A 22142-nucleotide genomic window follows, 5' to 3' on the forward strand; every position below is an offset into this window, starting at 1 on the left:
ACATTCAGGAGTAGTTTTCTTAGATTTAACTTTATTGTGCTTATTGCTTGTAGCCATTTCATATATTAAAGTTTGGCGAAAGATGAAACAGATCATGTCAATAATTTGACTAGAATGTGGCAGTGGAGGGAGACAGTCTCACGGTGTGAGGGCTCGGCAGGGAAAACAGCCCCGGCACAACAGCAGGTGGAGGAGCAGAGCCCGGGCTTTGTCCCCGGGAGGTTCCCCAGGACCTTGCTGGCCGAGCAGGGTCAGTGCTCAAAGTGAGAAGAGCCTTGGGTGGGAAAAGCTCCATTGCAGAGGATGCCTTTCACCCGCCGCTCCCTGGGTCGCGGGCTCACTCCTTCTGGGTCACTCTGCCCGGGACTGACGCCAAGCAAACCAGGTCGCGCTCACCACGTGGATTCCTGGTTTACTCACAACCTCCGTGCTACTTCCCACAGCTGCAGAAAGTGCGACCCTAGGATATCAGCCAGCGGGCATAAACCTCGCTGGTCATGTTTCCCGTAGCCCTGGTGAGGAGCTCTCTACATGAGGTGTGCTACGTTCCACCGTGACGTGTTCTGAGACGGGCAAAATGCTCCCAGACCTGCCTGTTGGCCTTTCTGTGCCCCAAGCCACCCCGGCTTTAGATGTTCCCCGTGCCTTCAGATGGAGTGAGAGACCAGGTGCTCTGGGAGGGAAGAGGAGAACATCTTCTCCCGGAGGAGACATACATGAACATAGCAGATAGAGCGGTCCAAGCAAACAGGGCGGTCACTTCTGCACTCCGTGGCAAGCATATTTCAGGAAAAGCTTTAAAAATTTAACAGAATTCTACGTGGGGACACTACACACCTCTCTTCCCTTGTTACTAGAGAGGTTTAAAGAAAATCTTCATCATAACTTCATGCGTAATACCGCAATTGCCACACAAGCCAAAAATGATGCTACTGGTACCACTAAGTCCTTCCAGTTGAAGGTATTATTGCCATATCCCTGGTTCTGTCCAAAGCCGCCGCCTATACCACCAAAGGGTCCCGGACCCCGTCCAAAGGGGCCACCACTCCCACCGAAGCCACCGCCTATACCACCAAAGGGTCCCGGACCCGGTCCAAAGGGGCCTCCTTTATCAGCAAAGGGTCCCGGACCCGGTCCAAAAGGGCCTCCTTTACCACCAAAGGGTCCCGGACCCGGTCCAAAGGGGCCTCCTTTACCACCGAAGTCACCACTGGAACAGCCGCTCTCTTCCTGTGAAGAGAGTCAGATTGTCAGCAAGGGCACGGTGCGTGCTGTGGGAGCGGCACAGAGCCAAGAATCAATGGGAGGGACCCAGCTGGGACCCCTTCGCCATTCCTGCCTTCTAGCCACGTCGTGGCACCTGCACCCTCCCACTTCGTACCTTCGATTTACATTTGCTGGTCTTCGGGTGCTCCTCCCGCCGCTTCTTAGGCTGATCCTCCAGCTTCTTTCTCAGACGAGCCACCTCTTCTTCGGTGCTGTGCAACTTGTCCTGCAGCTTCTGCTTGTCTTCAGCCTCCTGCTTCCACCGGGCATCCCACTCCTGCTGAGCTCTCTCATACTGCTGTTGCACATCTGGGGACGGAGAAAGAGAGGTGTTGCAAAGGCAGGAGCTGAGCCCACAAGCCCCCAAGGAGTACTGTTGTGTGCCCCCCACCAAGCTTGGCCGTCTACAGGCAGTGACATTTCTCCTGCCCACAAGTTACCTTTCAGCTCCTTGTCCTTCTTTTCCAGGGCGAGGTCTATGTTGAGGATGTTCTTGTCCAGAGCCTCTCTGCGTTGGAGGAACTCCTGCAGGACGGCATCAGCCTGTAGGAGCACAGGTAGAAGAGGAGTCAAGGGCAGAAACAGCAGCTGGGGGGAAATGGTTACGTGGGGGAAGGGGATGGGACGTGGAGCCTCTTCCCGGCAGGGGAGCTGCTCTTGTTCCTACCATCACCCCCTTGCCAGGCAGTTCCCCATATTTCTCCAACAGCGCCTGCTGGTCTCCTTCGAACAGCTGGTGACCCCCCGGCACATTGTAGACACCATCGGTGATTTTTCTGTCCAAGTCCTGGAAGAGGTCCCTGAGCGCGGCCTCGCACTTCTCACGGGACGCCTGCTCGTTGTCCCTGCAGAACTTGTCCTTGATTGCCTCCACCTGGCACTGTCCGGAAAGGGGCAGAGGGAAGCAATCAGCCCAGGCTGAGCTGCGGCCACCGCTCTCACGCCGGGCAAAAATCAAGCCCTGTTGCCATGGAAACTGGGATCGCCAGTCCGTGGGGTAATCGGCCGGGAGGAGACAGGGGAGGAGGCCATTCTGCGCTCAGGAACATCTCTGGACCAAGGTGCCCAGGAGCAGAGAGCACGCCAGGGACCACGGGCTTCACAAAAGACAGGGGCAAGAATTAGTCGGCAGGAGAGGGGAAGCATGGAAGGCTACAGGCTTCCAGCCAGGGCAGAGACACATCTGGGCTGGGGCAAGAGAGCGGGCAGGGCTGAGCCTCGTCCCCTTTGCAGCACGGCTTTTGAACCTAGGGAGAAGAGGTGGTGCAGCAGGACAACTGACAGCCTGCAGAACGTGAGAGCGGGCCTTGGGACCGAGTCTGCTCTGCAGAGGGCACAGCAGTGTCCTCTGGCAGGAGGCAGGAGACCCCCTCCCCCCAGGACCATGCTATTTCCCCAAAGCTAAGGGGATGGTGGCGTCCCTGGGGGAATCCTGGCTAGGCTGGGGACCACCTACTGTAAGATCTGCCAGGAAAGAGCAGATCTCCTCCTCGAACGCCTGTTTCTGGAACAGCTCCAGCGTCTCCTGCTCGCACTGGGTGTGCAGATCCAGTAGCTCCTGAACCGTCTCCGTCGGCAGCTTCACCCGCCGCTCCATCAGGTCCTGGTACAACGTCACAGCCTCTTTCACTGCCGCTGCATTTACAGTCTTTGCCAGGGCGAGCACCGCGCTCTCCAGGCACGGCACTGCCCCGCTCCGGATGGTCTCCACGTAGCTCTCTGCCAGTTTCCCCAGCACTGCCAAGGAGGACCAAGGATGAGAGATCTGCAGCCTGAACAAAACACCGGCTCCCGCTCGCCGCTGGCTCCTGCCATATCCCTGCTGCCTGCCTGCCACAGCCTTCCTGAACTTCCTTTCCTAACTCTTTCCCACCCCGTCTACAGCATCCAGCGGCTCCAGATCCACAGGCAGGGACAGCAGCCAGCAGAAAACCTCTCCCTTTCCCCACCTCCACCATTTGGCTGGGCATTTGATCCTTCCCCAGAGGCAGAGCCAAGGGATGCTGGCCATCCAACCCTCTGCACAGCAGCACTCACGGGTCCCTGTTATGGTGCGGCCGCAAGGGATGGTCTTAGGCGGAGACTTTTCCCAGATGTGGCTGCAGAATTTCTCCACCTGCTGCTGGAATTCACAATCGATCTCATCGTCCGGAAGCTCCTCCAAGCGAACCAGGTCCCTCCTGTGGGCCGGCTGGTAAAAAACAAAGCACTTGCGATCCCGAAAGAACCGGCAGATGCATTCCCGGGGCTGGTTGTAGCGTTGGGTCTCTGGGCTGCTCCCTGTGGGGTAGGAGCACACGGAGCAAGTTCACCGGGGCTTGGGCTGTTGTTGACTTACACTGAAATGCTGCTGGGGTTGGACGTCTCCAGCAGCACAGCACCATTCCCTTACCAGCCTTTAACTTGAGTGCATTCTCCAAGTATTCGTCCTCAGAGATTTCCTTCCCATCCACCTCCAGCTGCAGTGTGAAGTCCCGGACCGTCCACACAAAAGTCGGGAAGATGGGGGCAACGTTTTCTGAATCCTCCAGTTCATCTTCGCTCTGCTCGGGTGCTGCTTTCAACTTGACCTGCTCAGTCAGCTTCATCACATAGCTAGGGAGCTGGCTAAGGAAACAGGGACCTCAGCTCTGAATGCAGGGGCATCACCACCCTGCAACCGCTCAGCACTTCACGGGCAAGAGAGGAGACTCTGTGGGGACAGAGATCAGCCGGGAACCGCCGGAAGGAAGAGGGAGAAAACCCCTCAGCCTGGAGGTCCACCACGTGGCACTCCTAAGGACTCAAAGCACAGCACTGGGCACCACCAGAAGGTCCTTTGGCTGTTTGAGGAACTAGGATTTGTCAAGCCCTTGCCCACCACTCAGGGAGAGGAGGGCACCTCTCCTGCTGCTGTCCCACCAAGGATACTGCAGCTGGTCCACGGCTTGCTGGTCAATGGTGCCTTTGCTGTTGTAGATCAGGGTGCTGGAGAGCAGCACCGTTAGCACAAAGATCCACATGTCGTTCTTCATGTCACCCTGGAGGAAGAACCTTTGGCTGTTACCAACAGGACCCCGTAAGTCTTGGGGGCAAAGCCCCACATGCCCAGACCCTCAATGCTCCTTACCGACAGGCCACGGCAAGACCAGGTCTTGGAGAGACCCACCCCCATGCCATCACCACCTCCTTCTCGAGCTGGGCTTATCCTCAGCTCTTAACTCTCAGGGTCCCACACACCTCTAGCAAAGTGCTCCCCGAGCTCCTCTGTCCTGTTCTGCTGCTCTTTCCCAGAAAAGCAGAGGAGTTTGGCACCTTGCCTGCCCCAGCCTCCTTCCCCATGGCCTCTGGCTCTTCCCAGCACGCTGGCTGAAGCCACCACAGGTGGTGGGAACCCCCCCGGCCTCTGGTCACCATGGCTGGTGACAAAGTGCTGGGAATGCGCAAAGGCAGCGGCCGCTTCTTCCACACCTTCTCCACATCACCCAGCCCTTCCGTGTCCAGCAGCACCAGAGTGTGTCCAGGCTTGCACGGGTGAGGTACACACCACATCCAGATACCTCTGGTGTGGGACTGCACACCACTGCCCAAGGAGAAACCTGTGGGGAGGTCGCAAGGGTCTCAACAGCGTTCGATACAGGTACGTTGGGCATCCGGGGCCGGGACCTCTCTCACCTTTCCTCTGACAAGCCAGCCTGTTCATGAGGTAGGACTTGCCAGTGCGGTACAGCCCTGTGATGGCCACCACCACCACGGGCTGGGTGATCCCTGACAGCACCTGCAGGGCCTCCTGCTGGACCACCAGCCCCTTCGTCCGCGTGTTCTCAATGAGGCACACGGGCTCCGACATGTGGATTTCAGATGACATTGCTGACGGCAAACACAGCCTGGAGAGGAGACTGCAAGATGGGACGGTTAACATGGTGGAGACCTTCCACCCGCCTCCTCTTTTTCCCCATTGCAAGCGCTGCTGTGAAGACAACGATGGTCCTTAGACGAGGTGCACAGCCCCTTCCCGTTTATCCCAACAGAAACAGCTGCATTTTGGAAAGCCCGGCGGGATGGTGGGAGTGCTCTGCACTATGTCCTGAGCACCGCTTTGAAGTTTGCTGAGTGGAGAAATGTGCAAAAATGGGGGTGGGACATAGCGATGGCCTCAGGCAGGGCTCGAGACGAGAGGATCAACTGGAGAGTCACACCAGCCCCAAGGAAAGGAGAGGTCAGGTGGCGAGGCTGAAGCTGAGGGGAGCACCCCAAGAATTTTTTCATAAATTTCTTATGCCGAACCCCATCAAAGCCCCTCTCACCCCCCGCTGTGCCTCCCACAGGGACGTGCGTGCGTGCTGCTGGCCCATGCAAGGCACCCATCTCTCCTTTCCTCCTCCCACACGTTCATCACTGATGCCCTGGCGTCCCTGTCCCTTGTTGGGGTCCCTGTCACTTGCTGGGGTCAGCAGGAGCCATTCCACAGCCCCAGCGTCCAGGGCTGCTTGCACGGGGTGGGGAGGAGGCATCAGGGGAAGGGACTCACCGTTGTCTTGTCGCCTGCCCTGGGCTGCAAGAGCTTTGCTGCAGCCTGGCTCCTGCCCGCCTTTGTCCTGTGCCCTGGGCCTGCACCTCCCCTCCTGTTCCGGGAAATGAAATGAGTCAGAGGCGAAACTGAAAGCCATCAGCTCAGAACAAACACTCCGAGCAGGCAAGACAGAGATGGTTTAATAAGTGAAGGAACAACAACGAAACACAAACAACGCCACAGCAAACCCTCACCTCCTCCCAGCTGCCCGGGCCATTTCAGAGCTGCACCCACCTTGGGAGACATCCCCCGACCCCTTTCTTCCTCGACCCCACCACTTTTTCCTGCTGAGCGTGGCCTTATCTAGTGGGGAAGGGTGGGGAGATATGGGAAGAGGTTTCCCGGAGGAGCTGTGGATTCCCCATGGATCTTTCGCATGACCCACCGTTGGAAGTGCTCAAGGTCCGGTTGGAAGGGGCTTTGAACAACCTGATCGAGTGCAAGATGTCCCTGCTCACGGCGGGGGGTTCGGACTAGATGATTTTTGAAGGTCCTGGCCATGTCCTCACCCAACCTCTTGCCCACCCCCAGACCACTCACTGGTGGGGTGGTGTGAGCAGCAGAAAAGGCCCTTACTCTGTGTAAGCGCCGCTCAGCAATAGAGAAAACACCCCCGTGTTATCAACGCTGCTTTCAGCACAGTCCAAAGCACAGCCACATGCAGACTACAAGGAAGAAAATCAACTCCATCCCAGCCAAGACCAGCACAGGGTGAACAAGAAGTTGGGAGGGGACACAGCTGGGACACCTGACCTCCACCCGACTGTTCTGCTCTCCTGGAACACACAGCTTTTGCTTTGCCTATTTTCATCTTAACCTAGGAGTTGTCTCACTGCTGACTCTCTCCCCCATCCCACGAGTTTGCGAGTGAGCGAGGGGCTGCGTGGGGCTTAGTTGCCACCTGGGGTTAAACCACCACCAGCCAACGCCATCACCAGCCCCTCCCAGGCTCCAGTCAACCCCATGGACATGGAGGCAGCAAAAGGGCTCAGCCCATGCACAGGCCCAGAACCTGCCCCACTACAACCTCCCGGATGCCCTGGGACTCGCTCCGGCAATGGCGAGCTCCACGGACACTGCCCACTCCTGGGCTTTGGCTCCTCTCTGAGGACCTCACAAGCTCTGCCCTCTTCCAGCAACATCAAGGGGATTGACACTGGGGGACAAGAGGCTGCCCCTCCTGTCACGGGCACAGCGGGGAGGAGAGGAGAGCTTAGGGCACAGGGTGCGAGCCTGGGCGAGTCCTAACTTGCATGCAAAGCCATGGGGGGATGAACGCCTGCTCCCAGACACCCATTCCCCTTGCTCCATCCCAGAGCCTGAGCAGACCTTTGGACCTCGTCCTCCTCCCACCCGCTGGCGTCCCCCTCACTTGCTGGGGTCCCTGTCCCTTGTTGGGGTCCCTGTCCCTTGTTGGGGTCCCTGTCCCTTGCTGGGGTCAGCAGGAGCCATTCCACAGCCCCAGCGTCCAGGGCTGCTTGCACGGGGTGGGGAGGAGGCATCAGGGGAAGGGACTCACCGTTGTCTTCGTCGCCTGCCCTGGGCTCCAAGAGCTTTGCTGCAGCCTGGCTCCTGCCCGCCTTTGTCCTGTGCCCTGGGCCTGCACCTCCCCTCCTATTCCCGGAAAGGAAGTGAGTCAGAGGCGAAAATGAAAGCCATCAGCTCAGAACAAACACTCCGAGCAGGCAAGACAGAGATGGTTTAATAAGTGAAGGAACAATAACGAAAACCAAACAATGCAACAGCAAACCCTCACCTCCTCCCAGCTGCCCGGGCCGTTTCAGAGCTGCACCCACCTTGGGAGACATCCCCCGACCCCCTTCTTCCGTGACCCCACCGCTTTTTCCTGCTGAGTGTGGCCTTATCTAGTGGGGAAGGGTGGGGACATATGGGAAGAGGTTTCCCTTTGTTTTCCCCATCAGGACAGGTGACCAAAAATTGACCAACAGGGGTATTCCATCCCCTCTGCCCCGTGCTCAGTATCAAAGCTGAGGGATCAGAGGGTCAGCTCGCTTCCTTCAACGGCCGACGTCCAAGGAGGACCTTGTCTGCTCATCTGCCTTTGATCCCGATCCGTGTGTTCCTCACTCCAACTCTGGAGCCTGGTTCCCACCCGTCGCTGAGCCCAGTCTGGGACTTCCCCAGTGCCTGCCGGTGACGTCGTCTTGGGAACTTAATACCATTCTGTATATACCGTATCTATTTATCTATGTATATATGTGTCACTCGCAAGGAGACCAGCTCCAGGGCAGGTAAGTCCGCACTGGGGAAGGGAATCGCGGCAAAAAAGGGCCGGCTAGGGGCTCGTTTTCGAGGCTTTTCGAAGCCGGGAGAAGCCGCCAGCCTGGGCCAGTACCTGGCACTTTCAGGGGGCGGAGGCAGCTGAGGAGCCGAGGGCGGAGCCAGCGCCCCCCGGCGGCAGGTGTGAACGAGCAGGGGGTGGGACCGACCCCCCCTCCTAAAAGAAGCCCTTCGGGGGGCAGCACTGAGCAAACAAGCAGGGAGTGGGCGTCACCTGGGCGTCACCCAGGGAACCACCCGGGAGCACCACGACGAGGGTGTAATTCCTGGCCTGGGGAAGAGGGTGGCTCTTAGGGATGCACGGATCCTGAGCTTGGAGAAAGTGGTATTTGAATACCAGGGAAGGAAGCTTCCTCTTCGCACCCTGGACCTAGGCCCCAGGGAGGCAGCAGACCTCCCTATGCACCGGGTCCGGACTGCATATTGGGCCCTCTGCTCCCTTCAACAGCGAGTCACCTGTGACAAGGACCCGTCTTCTCTTCTTTACTGCAGAGGTTTTGATGCGGGGGGAGGTCTGACTGGACCTCGCTGACACCTCCAAGATAGGAGAACTATCCTGCTTGTCATCGTCCAGGTTCCCTTGCAGAGCACTGTACCCGTTACACAATGGCACCCGGGAAGATGGGGTAGTCACCGGGCAGTCCCGAGTGCGGCGCCTGTTGCACTGGGCAGGAACTTCCTGACGTTGCCCGCTGTCCTCTGAGTCACCACCTTCAGTCAGGGGGAGAGAGGACAGGGAGTTCCCTGCTGCAGGGGTTCTGTCTGCCAGCTGGGTTTCTGTCGTGGGATGCAGGATTGTACTCCACAAATCTCTCTCCCTCTCGCTTTACCTGATGGCCCTCAACCAACTGCTCCTCCCTGAGCTCCATCACTAATCGGAGGAGATCCTCTACCTGGGCACATCTCCCACAGGCGTGCCCATCACTGCCATCCGACACTGGAGTGAGAGCAGGGCACACCCTGCAGCCTGGTGTCTGTGTGGCAGCGTGTTCCCACAGGAGCTCTGTCTGAGAGGCTGCATCAGACCTGGTGGTTGTGGAGATCATGGATGCCACGGTCTTCTGGCGAGTAGTTACCATCGCTACCTGGCCGGGTTGGCAGTCTCTCAGCCCTCTCCCGCACGAACTGCCGTGCGAACCGCTGTGACTGGACTGTTGTGTCGTGCCCTGTTTGGCCGCCCGCTTCCCCAGCCCAGGAATTACACCCTCGTCATGGTGCTCCCGGGTGGTTCCCTGGGTGACGCCCAGGTGACGCCCACTCCCTGCTTGTTTGCTCAGTGCTGCCCCCCGAAGGGCTTCTTTTAGGAGGGGGGGTCGGTCCCACCCCCTGCTCGTTCACACCTGCCGCCGGGGGGCGCTGGCTCCGCCCTCGGCTCCTCAGCTGCCTCCGCCCCCTGAAAGTGCCAGGTACTGGCCCAGGCTGGCGGCTTCTCCCGGCTTCAAAAAGCCTCGAAAACGAGCCCCTAGCCGGCCCTTTTTTGCCGCGATTCCCTTCCCCAGTGCGGACTTACCTGCCCTGGAGCTGGTCTCCTTGCGAGTGACACATATATACATAGATAAATAGATACGGTATATACAGAATGGTATTAAGTTCCCAAGACGACGTCACCGGCAGGCACTGGGGAAGTCCCAGACTGGGCTCAGCGACGGGTGGGAACCAGGCTCCAGAGTTGGAGTGAGGAACACACGGATCGGGATCAAAGGCAGATGAGCAGACAAGGTCCTCCTTGGACGTCGGCCGTTGAAGGAAGCGAGCTGACCCTTTGATCCCTCAGCTTTGATACTGAGCACGGGGCAGACGGGATGGAATACCCCTGTTGGTCAATTTTTGGTCACCTGTCCTGATGGGGAAAACAAAGGGAAACCTCTTCCCATATGTCCCCACCCTTCCCCAGTAGATAAGGCCACACTCAGCAGGAAAAAGCGGTGGGGTCGAGGAAGAAGGGGGTCGGGGGATGTCTCCCAAGGTGGGTGCAGCTCTGAAACGGCCCGGGCAGCTGGGAGGAGGTGAGGGTTTTCCGTTGCATTGTTTGTTTTTCGTTATTGTTCCTTCACTTATTAAACCATCTCTGTCTTGCCTGCTCGGAGTGTTGGTTCTGAGCTGATGGCTTTCACTTTCGCCTCTGACTCATTTCCTTTCCGGGAATAGGAGGGGAGGTGCAGGCCCAGGGCACAGGACAAAGGCGGGCAGGAGCCAGGCTGCAGCAAAGCTCTTGCAGCCCAGGGCAGGCGACAAGACAACGGTGAGTCCCTTCCCCTGATGCCTCCTCCCCACCCCGTGCAAGCAGCCCTGGACGCTGGGGCTGTGGAATGGCTCCTGCTGACCCCAGCAAGTGACAGGGACCCCAGCAAGTGACAGGGACCCCAACAAGGGACAGGGACCCCAACAAGGGACAGGGACCCCAGCAAGTGACGGGAACGCCAGCGGGTGGGAGGAGGACGAGGTCCAAAGGTCTGCTCAGGCTCTGGGATGGAGCAAGGGGAATGGGTGTCTGGGAGCAGGCGTTCATCCCCCCATGGCTTTGCATGCAAGTTAGGACTCGCCCAGGCTCGCACCCTGTGCCCTAAGCTCTCCTCTCCTCCCCGCTGTGCCCGTGACAGGAGGGGCAGCCTCTTGTCCCCCAGTGTCAATCCCCTTGATGTTGCTGGAAGAGGGCAGGGCTTGTGAGGTCCTCAGAGAGGAGCCAAAGCCCAGGAGTGGGCAGTGTCTGTGGAGCTCGCCATTGCCGGAGCGAGTCCCAGGGCATCCGGGAGGTTGTAGTGGGGCAGGTTCTGGGCCTGTGCATGGGCTGAGCCCTTTTGCTGCCTCCATGTCCATGGGGTTGACTGGAGCCTGGGAGGGGCTGGTGATGGCGTTGGCTGGTGGTGGTTTAACCCCAGGTGGCAACTAAGCCCCACGCAGCCCCTCGCTCACTCGCAAACTCGTGGGATGGGGGAGAGAGTCAGCAGTGAGACAACTCCTAGGTTAAGATGAAAATAGGCAAAGCAAAAGCTGTGTGTGCCAGGAGAGCAGAACAGTCGGGTGGAGGTCAGGTGTCCCAGCTGTGTCCCCTCCCAACTTCTTGTTCACCCTGTGCTGGTCTTGGCTGGGATGGAGTTGATTTTCTTCCTTGTAGTCTGCATGTGGCTGTGCTTTGGACTGTGCTGAATGCAGCGTTGATAACACGGGGGTGTTTTCTCTATTGCTGAGCGGCGCTTACACAGAGTAAGGGCCTTTTCTGCTGCTCACACCACCCCACCAGTGAGTGGTCTGGGGGTGGGCAAGAGGTTGGGTGAGGACATGGCCAGGACCTTCAAAAATCATCTAGTCCGAACCCCCGCCGTGAGCAGGGACATCTTGCACTCGATCAGGTTGTTCACAGCCCCTTCCAACTGGACCTTGAGCACGTCCAACGGTGGGTCATGCGAAAGATCCATGGGGAATCCACAGCTCCTCCAGGAAACCTCTTCCCATATCTCCCCACCCTTCCCCAGTAGATAAGGCCACGCTCAGCAGGAAAAAGTGGTGGGGTTGAAGAAGAAGGGGGTCGGGGGATGTCTCCCAAGGTGGGTGCAGCTCTGAAACTGCCCGGGCTGCTGGGAGGAGGTGAGGGTTTGCTGTGGCGTTGTTTGTTTTTCGTTGTTCCTTCACTTATTAAACCATCTCTGTCTTGCCTGCTCGGAGTGTTTGTGCTGAGCCGATGGCTTTCACTTTCGCCTCTGACTCACTTCTTTTCCCGGAACAGGAGGGGAGGTGCAGGCCCAGGGCACAGGACAAAGGCGGGCAGGAGCCAGGCTGCAGCAAAGCTCTTGCAGCCCAGGGCAGGCGACGAAGACGACGGTGAGTCCCTTCCCCTGATGCCTCCTCCCCACCCCGTGCAAGCAGCCCTGGACGCTGGGGCTGTGGAATGGCTCCTGCTGACCCCAGCAAGTGACAGGGACCCCAACAAGGGACAGGGACGCCAGGGCATCAGTGATGAACGTGTGGGGGGAGGAAAGGAGAGATGGGTGCCTTGCATGGGCCAGCAGCACGCACGTCCCTGTGGGAGGCACAGCGGGGGGTGAGAGGGGCTTTGATGGGGTTCGGCATAAGAAATTAATGAAAAAATTCTTGGGGTGCTCCCCTCAGCTTCAGCCTCGCCACCTGACCTCTCCTTTCCTTGGGGCTGGTGTGACTCTCCAGTTGATCCTCTCGTCTCGAGCCCTGCCTGAGGCCATCGCTATGTCCCACCCCCATTTTTGCACATTTCTCCACTCAGCAAACTTCAAAGCGGTGCTTAGGACATAGTGCAGAGCACTCCCATCATCCCGCCGGGCTTTCTGAAATGCAGCTGTTTCTGTTGGGAGGGAAACGGGAAGGGGCTGTGCACCTCGTCTAAGGGCCATCGTTGTCTTCACAGCAGCGCTTGCAATGGGGAAAAAGAGGAGGCAGGTGGAAGGTCTCCACCGTGTTAACCGTCCCATCTTGCAGTCTCCTCTCCAGGCTGTGTTTGCCGTCAGCGATGGCATCTGAAATCCACATGTCGGAGCCCGTGTGCCTCATTGAGAACACGCGGACGAAGGGGCTGGTGGTCCAGCAGGAGGCCCTGCAGGTGCTGTCAGGGATCACCCAGCCCGTGGTGGTGGTGGCCATCACAGGGCTGTACCGCACTGGCAAGTCCTACCTCATGAACAGGCTGGCTTGTCAGAGGAAAGGTGAGAGAGGTCCCGGCCCCGGATGCCCAACGTACCTGTATTGAACGCTGTTGAGACCCTTGCGACCTCCCCACAGGTTTCTCCTTGGGCAGTGGTGTGCAGTCCCACACCAGGGGTATCTGGATGTGGTGTGTACCTCACCCGTGCAAGCCTGCACACACTCTGGTGCTGCTGGACACGGAAGGGCTGGGTGATGTGGAGAAGGTGTGGAAGAAGCGGCCGCTGCCTTTGCGCATTCCCAGCACTTTGTCACCAGCCATGGTGACCAGAGGCCGGGGGGGTTCCCACCACCTGTGGTGGCTTCAGCCAGCGTGCTGGGAAGAGCCAGAGGCCATGGGGAAGGAGGCTGGGGCAGGCAAGGTGCCAAACTCCTCTGCTTTTCTGGGAAAGAGCAGCAGAACAGGACAGAGGAGCTCAGGGAGCACTTTGCTAGAGGTGTGTGGGACCCTGAGAGTTAAGAGCTGAGGATAAGCCCAGCTCGAGAAGGAGGTGGTGATGGCATGGGGGTGGGTCTCTCCAAGACCTGGTCTTGCCGTGGCCTGTCGGTAAGGAGCATTGAGGGTCTGGGCATGTGGGGCTTTGCCCCCAAGACTTACGGGGTCTTGTTGGTAACAGCCAAAGGTTCTTCCTCCAGGGTGACATGAAGAACGACATGTGGATCTTTGTGCTGACCGTGCTGCTCTCCAGCACCCTGATCTACAACAGCAAAGGCACCATTGACCAGCAAGCCGTGGACCAGCTGCAGTATCCTTGGTGGGACAGCAGCAGGAGGGGTGCCCTCCTCTCCCTGAGTGGTGGGCAAGGGCTTGACAAATCCTAGTTCCTCAAACAGCCAAAGGACCTTCTGGTGGTGCCCAGTGCTGTGCTTTGAGTCCTTAGGAGTGCCACGTGGTGGACCTCCAGGCTGAGGGGTTTTCTCCCTCTTCCTTCCGGCGGTTCCCGGCTGTTCTCTGTCCCCGCAGAGTCTCCTCTCTTGCCCGTGAAGTGCTGAGCGGTTGCAGGGTGGCGATGCCCCTGCATTCAGAGCTGAGGTCCCTGTTTCCTTAGCCAGCTCCCTAGCTATGTGATGAAGCTGACTGAGCAGGTCAAGTTGAAAGCAGCACCCGAGCAGAGCGAAGATGAACTGGAGGATTCAGAAAACGTTGCCCCCATCTTCCCGACTTTTGTGTGGACGGTCCGGGACTTCACACTGCAGCTGGAGGTGGATGGGAAGGAAATCTCTGAGGACGAATACTTGGAGAATGCACTCAAGTTAAAGGCTGGTAAGGGAATGGTGCTGTGCTGCTGGAGACGTCCAACCCCAGCAGCATTTCAGTGTAAGTCAACAACAGCCCAAGTCCCGGTGAACTTGCTCCGTGTGCTCCTACCCCACAGGGAGCAGCCCAGAGACCCAACGCTACAACCAGCCCCGGGAATGCATCTGCCGGTTCTTTCGGGATCGCAAGTGCTTTGTTTTTTACCAGCCGGCCCACAGGAGGGACCTGGTTCGCTTGGAGGAGCTTCAGGACGATGAGATCGATTGTGAATTCCGGGAGCAGGTGGAGAAATTCTGCAGCCACATCTGGGAAAAGTCTCCGCCTAAGACCATCCCTTGCGGCCGCACCATAACAGGGACCCGTGAGTGCTGCTGTGCAGAGGGTTGGATGGCCAGCATCCCTTGGCTCTGCCTCTGGGGAAGGATCAAATGCCCAGCCAAATGGTGGAGGTGGGGAAAGGGAGAGGTTTTCTGCTGGCTGCTGTCCCTGCCTGTGGATCTGGAGCCGCTGGATGCTGTAGACGGGGTGGGAAAGAGGAAAGGAAGTTCAGGAAGGCTGTGGCAGGCAGGCAGCGGGGATATGGCAGGAGCCAGCGGCGAGCGGGAGCCGGTGTTTTGTTCAGGCTGCAGATCTCTCATCCTTGGTCCTCCTTGGCAGTGCTGGGGAAACTGGCAGAGAGCTACGTGGAGACCATCCGGAGCGGGGCAGTGCCATGCCTGGAGACCGCAGTGCTCGCCCTGGCAAAGACTGTAAATGCAGCGGCAGTGAAAGAGGCTGTGACGTTGTACCAGGACCTGATGGAGCGGCGGGTGAAGCTGCCGACGGAGACGGTTCAGGAGCTACTGGATCTGCACACCCAGTGCGAGCGGGAGACGCTGGAGCTGTTCCAGAAACAGGCGTTCGAGGAGGAGATCTGCTCTTTCCTGGCAGATCTTACAGTAGGTGGTCCCCAGCCCAGCCAGGATTCCCCCAGGGACGCCACCATCCCCTTAGCTTTGGGGAAACAGCATGGTCCTGGGGGGAGGGGGTCTCCTGCCTCCTGCCAGAGGACACTGCTGTGCCCTGTGCAGAGCAGACTCGGTCCCAAGGCCCGCTCTCACGTTCTGCAGGCTGTCAGTTGTCCTGCTGCACCACCTCTTCTCCCTAGGTTCAAAAGCCGTGCTGCAAAGGGGACGAGGCTCAGCCCTGCCCGCTCTCTTGCCCCAGCCCAGATGTGTCTCTGCCCTGGCTGGAAGCCTGTAGCCTTCCACGCTTCCCCTCTCCTGCCGACTAATTCTTGCCCCTGTCTTTTGTGAAGCCCGTGGTCCCTGGCGTGCTCTCTGCTCCTGGGCACCTTGGTCCAGAGATGTTCCTGAGCGCAGAATGGCCTCCCCCTGTGTCTCCTCCCAGCCGATTACCCACACGGACTGGCGATCCCAGTTTCCATGTCAACAGGGCTTGATTTTTGCCCGGCGTGAGAGCGGTGGCCGCAGCTCAGCCTGGGCTGATTCCTTCCCTCTGCCCCTTTCCGGACAGTGCCAGGTGGAGGCAATCAAGGACAAGTTCTGCAGGGACAACGAGCAGGCGTCCCGTGAGAAGTGCGAGGCCGCGCTCAGGGACCTCTTCCAGGACTTGGACAGAAAAATCACCGATGGTGCCTACAACGTGCCGGGGGGTCACCAGCTGTTCGAAGGAGACCAGCAGGCGCTGTTGGAGAAATATGGGGAACTGCCTGGCAAGGGGGTGATGGTAGGAACAAGAGCAGCTCCCCTGCCGGGAAGAGGCTCCACGTCCCATCCCCTTCCCCCACGTAACCATTTCCCCCCAGCTGCTGTTTCTGCCCTTGACTCCTCTTCTACCTGTGCTCCTACAGGCTGATGCCGTCCTGCAGGAGTTCCTCCAACGCAGAGAGGCTCTGGACAAGAACATCCTCAACATAGACCTCGCCCTGGAAAAGAAGGACAAGGAGCTGAAAGGTAACTTGTGGGCAGGAGAAATGTCACTGCCTGTAGACGGCCAAGCTTGGTGGGGGGCACACAACAGTACTCCTTGGGGGCTTGTGGGCTCAGCTCCTGCCTTTGCAACACCTCTCTTTCTCCATCCCCAGATGTGCAACAGCAGTATGAGAGAGCTCAGCAGGAGTGGGATGCCCGGTGGAAGCAGGAGGCTGAAGACAAGCAGAAGCTGCAGGACAAGTTGCACAGCACCGAAGAAGAGGTGGCTCGTCTGAGAAAGAAGCTGGAGGATCAGCTTAAGAAGCGGCGTGAGGAGCACCCAAAGACCAGCAAACGTAAATCGAAGGTACGAAGTGGGAGGGTGCAGGTGCCACGACGTGGCTAGTAGGCAGGAATGGCGAAGGGGTCCCAGCTGGGTCCCTCCCATTGATTCTTGGCTCTGTGCTGCTCCCACAGCACGCACCGTGCCCTTGCTGACAATCTGACTCTTTTCACAGGAAGAGAGCGGCTGTTCCAGTGGTGACTTCGGTGGTAAAGGAGGCCCCTTTGGACCGAGTCCGGGACCCTTTGGTGGTATAGGCGGTGGCTTCGGTGGGAGTGGTGGCCCCTTTGGACCGGGTCCGGGACCCTTTGGTGGTAACGGAGGCCCCTTTGGATGGGGTTCGGGACACTCTGGCGGCTTTGGACAGGAGCAGGGATATGGCCAAAATAACTACAACCGGTGGGAATACTTCAGGCCACCATCTTTGCTTGATTTGATTATGCTGATTATGGGATTCCGCTGGAGGTAACCATGAAGATTTTCTTTAAAACCCCTCTAGTAACAAGGGAAGAGAGGTGTGTAGTGTCCCCACGTAGAATTCTGTTAGAATTTTTAAAGCTTTTCCTGCAAGATTCTTGCCACGGAGTGCAGAATTGACCGCCCTGTCTGCTTGTACCACTCTATCTGCTATGTTCATGTATGTCTCCTCCGGGAGAAGATGTTCTCCTCTTCCCTCCCAGAGCACCTGGTCTCTCACTCCATCTGAAGGCACAGGGAACATCTAAAGCCGGGGTGGCCCGGGGCACAGAAAGGCCAACAGACAGGTCTGGGAGCATTTTGCCCGTCTCAGAACACGTCACGGAGGAACGTAGCACACCTCGTGTAGAGACCTCCTCACCAGGGCTACGGGAAACATGACCAGCGAGGTTTATGCCCGCTGGCTGATATCCTAGGGTCGCACTTTCTGCAGCTGCGGGAAGTAGCACGGAGGTTGTGAGTAAACCAGGAATCCACGTGGTGAGCGCGACCTGGTTTGCTTGGCGTTAGTCCCAGGCGGAGTGACCCAGAAGGAGTGAGCCCGCGATCCAGGGAGCGGCAGGTGAAAGGCATCCTCTGCAATGGAGCTTTTCCCACCCAAGGCTCTTCTCACTTTGAAGCCGTGAGGAAGTTCTGCCTGCCGTGATGTCCTGCTCTCTACTCGGTCACCCCCTCTTCCCTCTCTTCACACCAGGAGATCCCCAAGTGCCCCTTCCCTGTTTGCACAGGCAGCTTTTGCTTCACCTATTAAACTGTCTTTATCTCGACCGATGCATTGTCTCACTTTTACCCTTCCCGTCCTCTCCTCCATCCACTATTGGCGTGGGGCTCAGCTGCCTCCCGGGGTCAGCCCATGTCACTCATGGGCAAAGGGGTTTCCCCCTTTGCTACAGGGAATTACATTTTCAGCCGCACCTGGAGAAGAAGCAGGGACACTAACATGAAGATGTAGAGGTTTTTGAGTTCTTTATGGACAGAGGGGCTGCTCCAAAGGCAGTTACCCCAGTGACGCTCGCCCCTCAAATGCCTTCCCTGCTGTGTGGGCACTCCATCCCTGCAGGGGAGGTCCTCAGGTGAGAGAGGAAGGTCTGCAGGTGACAGAGGGAGGTCTGCGGAGCACTGACCCTGCTTGGCCAGCAAGGTCCTGGGGAACCTCCCGGGGACAAAGCCCGGGCTCTGCTCCTCCACCTGCTGTTGTGCTGGGGCTGTTTTCCCTGCCGAGCCCTCACACCGTGAGACTGTCTCCCTTCATTGCCACACTCTAGTCAAATTATTGACATCATTTGTTTCATCTTTTGCCAAATTTTGGTGCAGTACCATGGTCCCATACACCACACGCGTAAACATCAATGGTTTGCCGTTGGTTCCCACGCTCTTGGGCCCGTACTCTATGTTCTAAGGGACAGAGGACGGTTCCACGGTGGCTTAATCCCAGCGCAATGACTGGGCGTATGGTGGGTACCGAAGCATTGCGTATTGTCACAACAAAAGCTGTGGCTTTACTGCTGGTGAGGTCATAAGTGAACGTAAGCAAACGCCACCGAGACTGGAAATCCTTTTTCAGGGATTGCATTATCCTTTTGATCTCGGTGGGCAAGGTGCCCTCATCGCCTTCCCTTATAAGTGCCTCTGTGGTAGATTGCACCCAGAACTGGGAAATGGTTTTCTTACCAGGAAACCCATACCCAGAGAAAGATTTGTGATATGATAAAAAGAAAAAAAAAACAAACCATAAATTGGATACTAGGTGCCCTTCCCTCAGTCTCTGGGACCTGGTCAATCATTTTGTTGTAGAAGTTTATCAGGTTGGTCTCCTTCTGGAATCCATGGTGGCTACACCTGGTGATTTTCTTGTTGTTCACGTGCCTGGAAATGGTTTCCAGGATTAGCTGCTCCTTCTTGTTCCTAGGGATCAAGATGAGGCTGGCTGGCCCGTAGATCCAAGTCTGGCTATGTCATTGGTGCCTTCTTGGAAGAGCAGCAGGGAATAACAGTCCAAGGGCTGGAATAGCTTCAGCAGCCTCTCAGCAATGCACCTCTTGATCAAAGGCAGCAGAAGGAGTTTTTTAGAAGCTTCCAGAGGTTTCTAGCGGCTTGTTGAGGGTCAAGGAATCCTGTGTCTCTTCTTATCTGGTACCCTCACCTTCCTCAGAGGGTACCCTGGAGCCCCCTGACAATCTTAGACAAAGCCCCCATTTCAAAACATTTCCAGGACACTGTTGGGCGAAGCCCTGAGGAACTTGGTGGGAATTCAGTGCTCCTCCTCATGTGAGTGGAAGGTTGGTCTAGAGACTTCCCAAGGTCCCTTCTGATCTGGATGCTTTGGTGTTTCTGCCACCACTGACAGCAGTTAGTGCGATTCTTGTAGACGTGAATTCCTCCTCTGCACGTGGCTTAGCACCAAGTGTGGCAAACGCAGCACCAGCCCCTCCCACGGTGTGATGTTGGCTCTTGGGCCTGCAGCATTTTGAGTTCCAAGTTTATTTGTGAAGGGCTACTTGTTCAGATCGCGCCCTCTTCACAGCCCGCAACACCTGTGCGTGACATCAAGGTGACAAGGGAGAGTGACACAGGCAAAAAGCCATGGCAGGAGGATGACGACATTCTCACAACCGTGACATCCTTTGCACATCCAAGAGAAGCCAACAGGATTGGAAGAGTCTTAAAGATCTCAGGGGTGCAGTTGTAAGGTCAGCTGTCTCGCTAAGGGAGGCTCAGCGAGCTGGATTTGTTCAGTCAGAAGAAAAGGTGACTTTGAGGAGACCACAGAAGAGCCTTCCCACCCCTTTCAGGAGGTAACTGGAGGAGTCGAGCTCTTCACCACGGTACGTGATGGGAGGATGATGGCCAATGACCAACAAGAATGTTTCCCAGAGAGCTGGTGCCATCTCCATCTTTGGAGGTTTTCAGGCCAAAAATGAATAAAATCCTGCGCAAGCTGGTGCAACCTGATGGCTGACCCTGCTGTGAGCAGGCGATTGGGCTAGAGACATCCTGAGGTCCCTTCCAGTGTTGCCATCCACTACAGGCATTTTCCCTGAGGATGGTCGGGAAAGCACTCATGTTGCCGTGGCCATGGAAATAATGCAGACCTAAGTATGGTCAGATCAACAGCAGTTTTGTGTCCACGCCAGTCAGTCTTTCTCAGGTGAAGGGCTGCTTGGCAGATGCCCCCACACAGCCATGACCTTATCCTTGGCTTCATCTCGTATTTCCTTCTTCCCTCTTTTGTCCCTCCCAAGTTCTTCCCTTGGATCATCCTCATGCCCTCCCATACAAACAGCCCACCCCTCTTAAAGCTTCCCTTGTTGGCTCTGGTTTTGCTTCTTTTGTCCCTTCAGTTGGTGTTTCTGGGATGGTCACCATGGTAATGCCTACCTTGGCTTGCAATTTCATTTAACTAGTGTCTCCTCTTTTAATGTATGATCTGTCCTGTCCTTTAAATTCCTTATGCTCTGTCCTTGTGCCAGACACCCCAAGTCAGGTGGGGCATCTGCACGCTCACACTAACAGCAGGCACAATGGAGCTTCAGTCCAAGTGCACCTTGAGAAACTCAGGGATTACGCCAACAGAAACCTCAAGAAGATTTCAAGGAGATGGGATCTTCTCCTTCTGATCTTCTACGTTAGGGGACAAAACAACCCTGTAGATCAAAGCAGGCTTGGACCTGAACTGAATGAGGAGCAACCTGGAGGAGAAGGGCCTGGGCATTACGAGCGATGCCATACAGGACCGTGGTGCTAACCATGAATATGGCCACGTGCACATTGGGCTGCGCCGGGAGGAGCGTGGCCACCCAGGCAAGGGGAGTTATCACCCCCAGGGCTTAGCACTGGTGTGGCCACATCTGGAATAGTGTGTCCTCATGTGGGGCTCTCTCTTCTGGAGGAGCGGGGAGGAACTGGAGTGGGCCCACAGGAGGGCTACCAAGATGGGGTTAGGGACCATGTGCAGAAAGGCTGAGAGGTGGGGACCACATTGGCATGGTGAAGTGGCAGCTCAGGGAAGAATAATAGTAGCTTCAGAAAGCTTGACTGTTACTGTCAGAGATGATCGCGTGGTTTTTGGTAGAGGGAAAGAGCACGAGACAGGAAAGCCATGTGAAACTGCAGTTTTGAATGTCCAGATGGACGTGAGGAGACAGAAACGTCGCTCGAAGGAAGGTGGTGCTTTGGCGCAACAGGTCACTCAGAGGGAGTCTGCGTTAACCCATGATTTTGCATTTGAAGGAGCAGCCAGTGAGGATGGAGAGATGTCAGTAAAGGCAGGGACGTGCCAGGGTGAGAACAAGGCGGGGAAGTGTGTTGGGTGTCTACAGTCTGCAGGGAAAGAGGCGCAGGCACGGGACGGTGTAGGACAGCCTGTGGTGGAGATGGCCAAGGGTGCCGTCAAGGCCAAAAAGCCCTGACAGAACTGAGCTCTTTGTCCCCTTGGCTATGGCTGATGTCTCTGCCACCAGGGCCTACGAGGAGACACATTGTTCCCATGGCACAGAGGCCACGTTGCCTTCTTGCGCCCCCCGGCGAGGCTGGGAGGTGTCGTACTGTTGTCCTTCACTTGGCACCACACCCCCCCGCATCCCATGAAAGCCCTGAGCCATGTGTGATGGACGGGGTCTCTCTCCTGAGGGTGAGGGGCTGGGGTCAGGGCTTGGCATTTGGCTTCATAAAGCACACCAAGGCTTCACGCAGCGTCGGAGCCACCGGCACTTTGCCTGCCTGTCATCGCCACCTCCGAACTTCTGCTCTAACGAGTCCATGGGGAGGCCGTCTTGGTAATGGCCCTCGGTGGGGCTCCTTAATGCTCCAAGACACGTCAGCATTTCTTTCTGACTCCTTGAGCAGTTTGTGCAACCTCCCCTCGGCGCTGCGGGTCCACAGGCTCAGCACCGAACCCACCGTGGGGCTCATTACAAGGCAGAGAGCCCTCGTGTGCCTTGTCTCTTCCCGTAACTTTCTTCAAGTCCTCAAGACTCCTGCAGCTAATTGGAGAGCTTTCAGGCTGGTAGTTACAGAGGAAGACTTCAACGAGGACATAATGAGAAGGGAGTTTTGCATTTTAAAGGCATTTGTTTTTATTTTCCAGTTTACGAAGCAGCGATAGCAGCAGTCTCAAATAGGTATTGATCCAGAGGGTCACCTAAGCAGGTATGGGCAGGTAGAAAAAGCAGTCCCTTGAGGCCACACACTCAAGGGGCATCCTTGCTCCTCACCTCCCCGACCCCACCGTTCCTCTGATCGGCCCCCTGGGCCTTGTGGCACGTGTCCTTACATCAGACTTCTCCACTGAAGTCCGCAGCTGGACGTTACAGCTCCTTGGCACCAATTCCCACCTGCTTTCCTCAGGGAACTGCCTGCACG

At 57.2% G+C, this 22142-nt stretch overlaps 2 protein-coding genes across 7 annotated transcripts; one reads left to right on the plus strand and one right to left on the minus strand.

Annotated features, from left to right (window-relative positions):
- Positions 1-11: 11 nt before the first annotated feature.
- Positions 12-5864, minus strand: LOC134509594 (guanylate-binding protein 1-like). Of its 3 annotated transcripts, none has more exons than XM_063322164.1 (12): positions 5777-5864; positions 4921-5144; positions 4717-4844; positions 4177-4286; positions 3659-3861; positions 3304-3546; positions 2723-3003; positions 1934-2146; positions 1707-1809; positions 1382-1575; positions 1188-1230; positions 12-1103 (listed from the first exon to the last, which is right to left on the minus strand). In XM_063322164.1, exons 2-12 carry the CDS (start codon positions 5111-5113, stop codon positions 880-882), a joined length of 1935 nt encoding a protein of 644 aa, XP_063178234.1. In that variant the 5' UTR covers positions 5114-5144; positions 5777-5864; the 3' UTR covers positions 12-879. The 3 variants fall into 3 exon arrangements, with proteins under 3 accessions (XP_063178234.1, XP_063178233.1, XP_063178232.1); XM_063322163.1 differs by having other exon boundaries at positions 12-1145; XM_063322162.1 differs by having other exon boundaries at positions 12-1230.
- A 4380-nt stretch (positions 5865-10244) lies between these two features.
- LOC134509604 (guanylate-binding protein 1-like) lies at positions 10245-17548 on the plus strand. 4 transcript variants are annotated; one of them, XM_063322173.1, is made up of 12 exons: positions 10255-10361; positions 11844-11938; positions 12569-12792; positions 12869-12996; positions 13427-13536; positions 13852-14054; positions 14167-14409; positions 14706-14986; positions 15564-15776; positions 15901-16003; positions 16135-16328; positions 16480-17548. In XM_063322173.1, exons 3-12 carry the CDS (start codon positions 12600-12602, stop codon positions 16771-16773), a joined length of 1962 nt encoding a protein of 653 aa, XP_063178243.1. In that variant the 5' UTR covers positions 10255-10361; positions 11844-11938; positions 12569-12599; the 3' UTR covers positions 16774-17548. The 4 variants fall into 4 exon arrangements, with proteins under 4 accessions (XP_063178244.1, XP_063178243.1, XP_063178245.1 ...); XM_063322174.1 differs by lacking the exon at positions 11844-11938 and having other exon boundaries at positions 10245-10361; XM_063322175.1 differs by lacking the exon at positions 11844-11938 and having other exon boundaries at positions 10317-10361; positions 12501-12792.
- The last annotated feature ends 4594 nt before the right edge of the window (positions 17549-22142 follow it).

Source organism: Chroicocephalus ridibundus, unplaced genomic scaffold, assembly GCF_963924245.1.
Source record: "Chroicocephalus ridibundus unplaced genomic scaffold, bChrRid1.1 SCAFFOLD_92, whole genome shotgun sequence".
Classification (NCBI taxonomy): Eukaryota; Metazoa; Chordata; class Aves; order Charadriiformes; family Laridae; genus Chroicocephalus; species Chroicocephalus ridibundus.

Bases quoted from the DNA above. Each gene is read 5' to 3' on its own strand.
- LOC134509594 (XM_063322162.1), bottom strand. From the start codon at position 5,113: ATGTCATCTGAAATCCACATGTCGGAGCCCGTGTGCCTCATTGAGAAC. The intron at 4,287-4,716 runs GTGTGGAAGAAG...TTCTTCCTCCAG, and splicing joins GGCTGGGTGATGTGGAGAAG to GGTGACATGAAGAACGACAT. The intron at 1,576-1,706 runs GTAACTTGTGGG...CTCCGTCCCCAG, and splicing joins GAAGGACAAGGAGCTGAAAG to ATGTGCAACAGCAGTATGAG.
- LOC134509604 (XM_063322174.1), top strand. From the start codon at position 12,600: ATGGCATCTGAAATCCACATGTCGGAGCCCGTGTGCCTCATTGAGAAC. The intron at 16,004-16,134 runs GTAACTTGTGGG...CTCCATCCCCAG, and splicing joins GAAGGACAAGGAGCTGAAAG to ATGTGCAACAGCAGTATGAG. The intron at 16,329-16,479 runs GTACGAAGTGGG...CTCTTTTCACAG, and splicing joins CCAGCAAACGTAAATCGAAG to GAAGAGAGCGGCTGTTCCAG.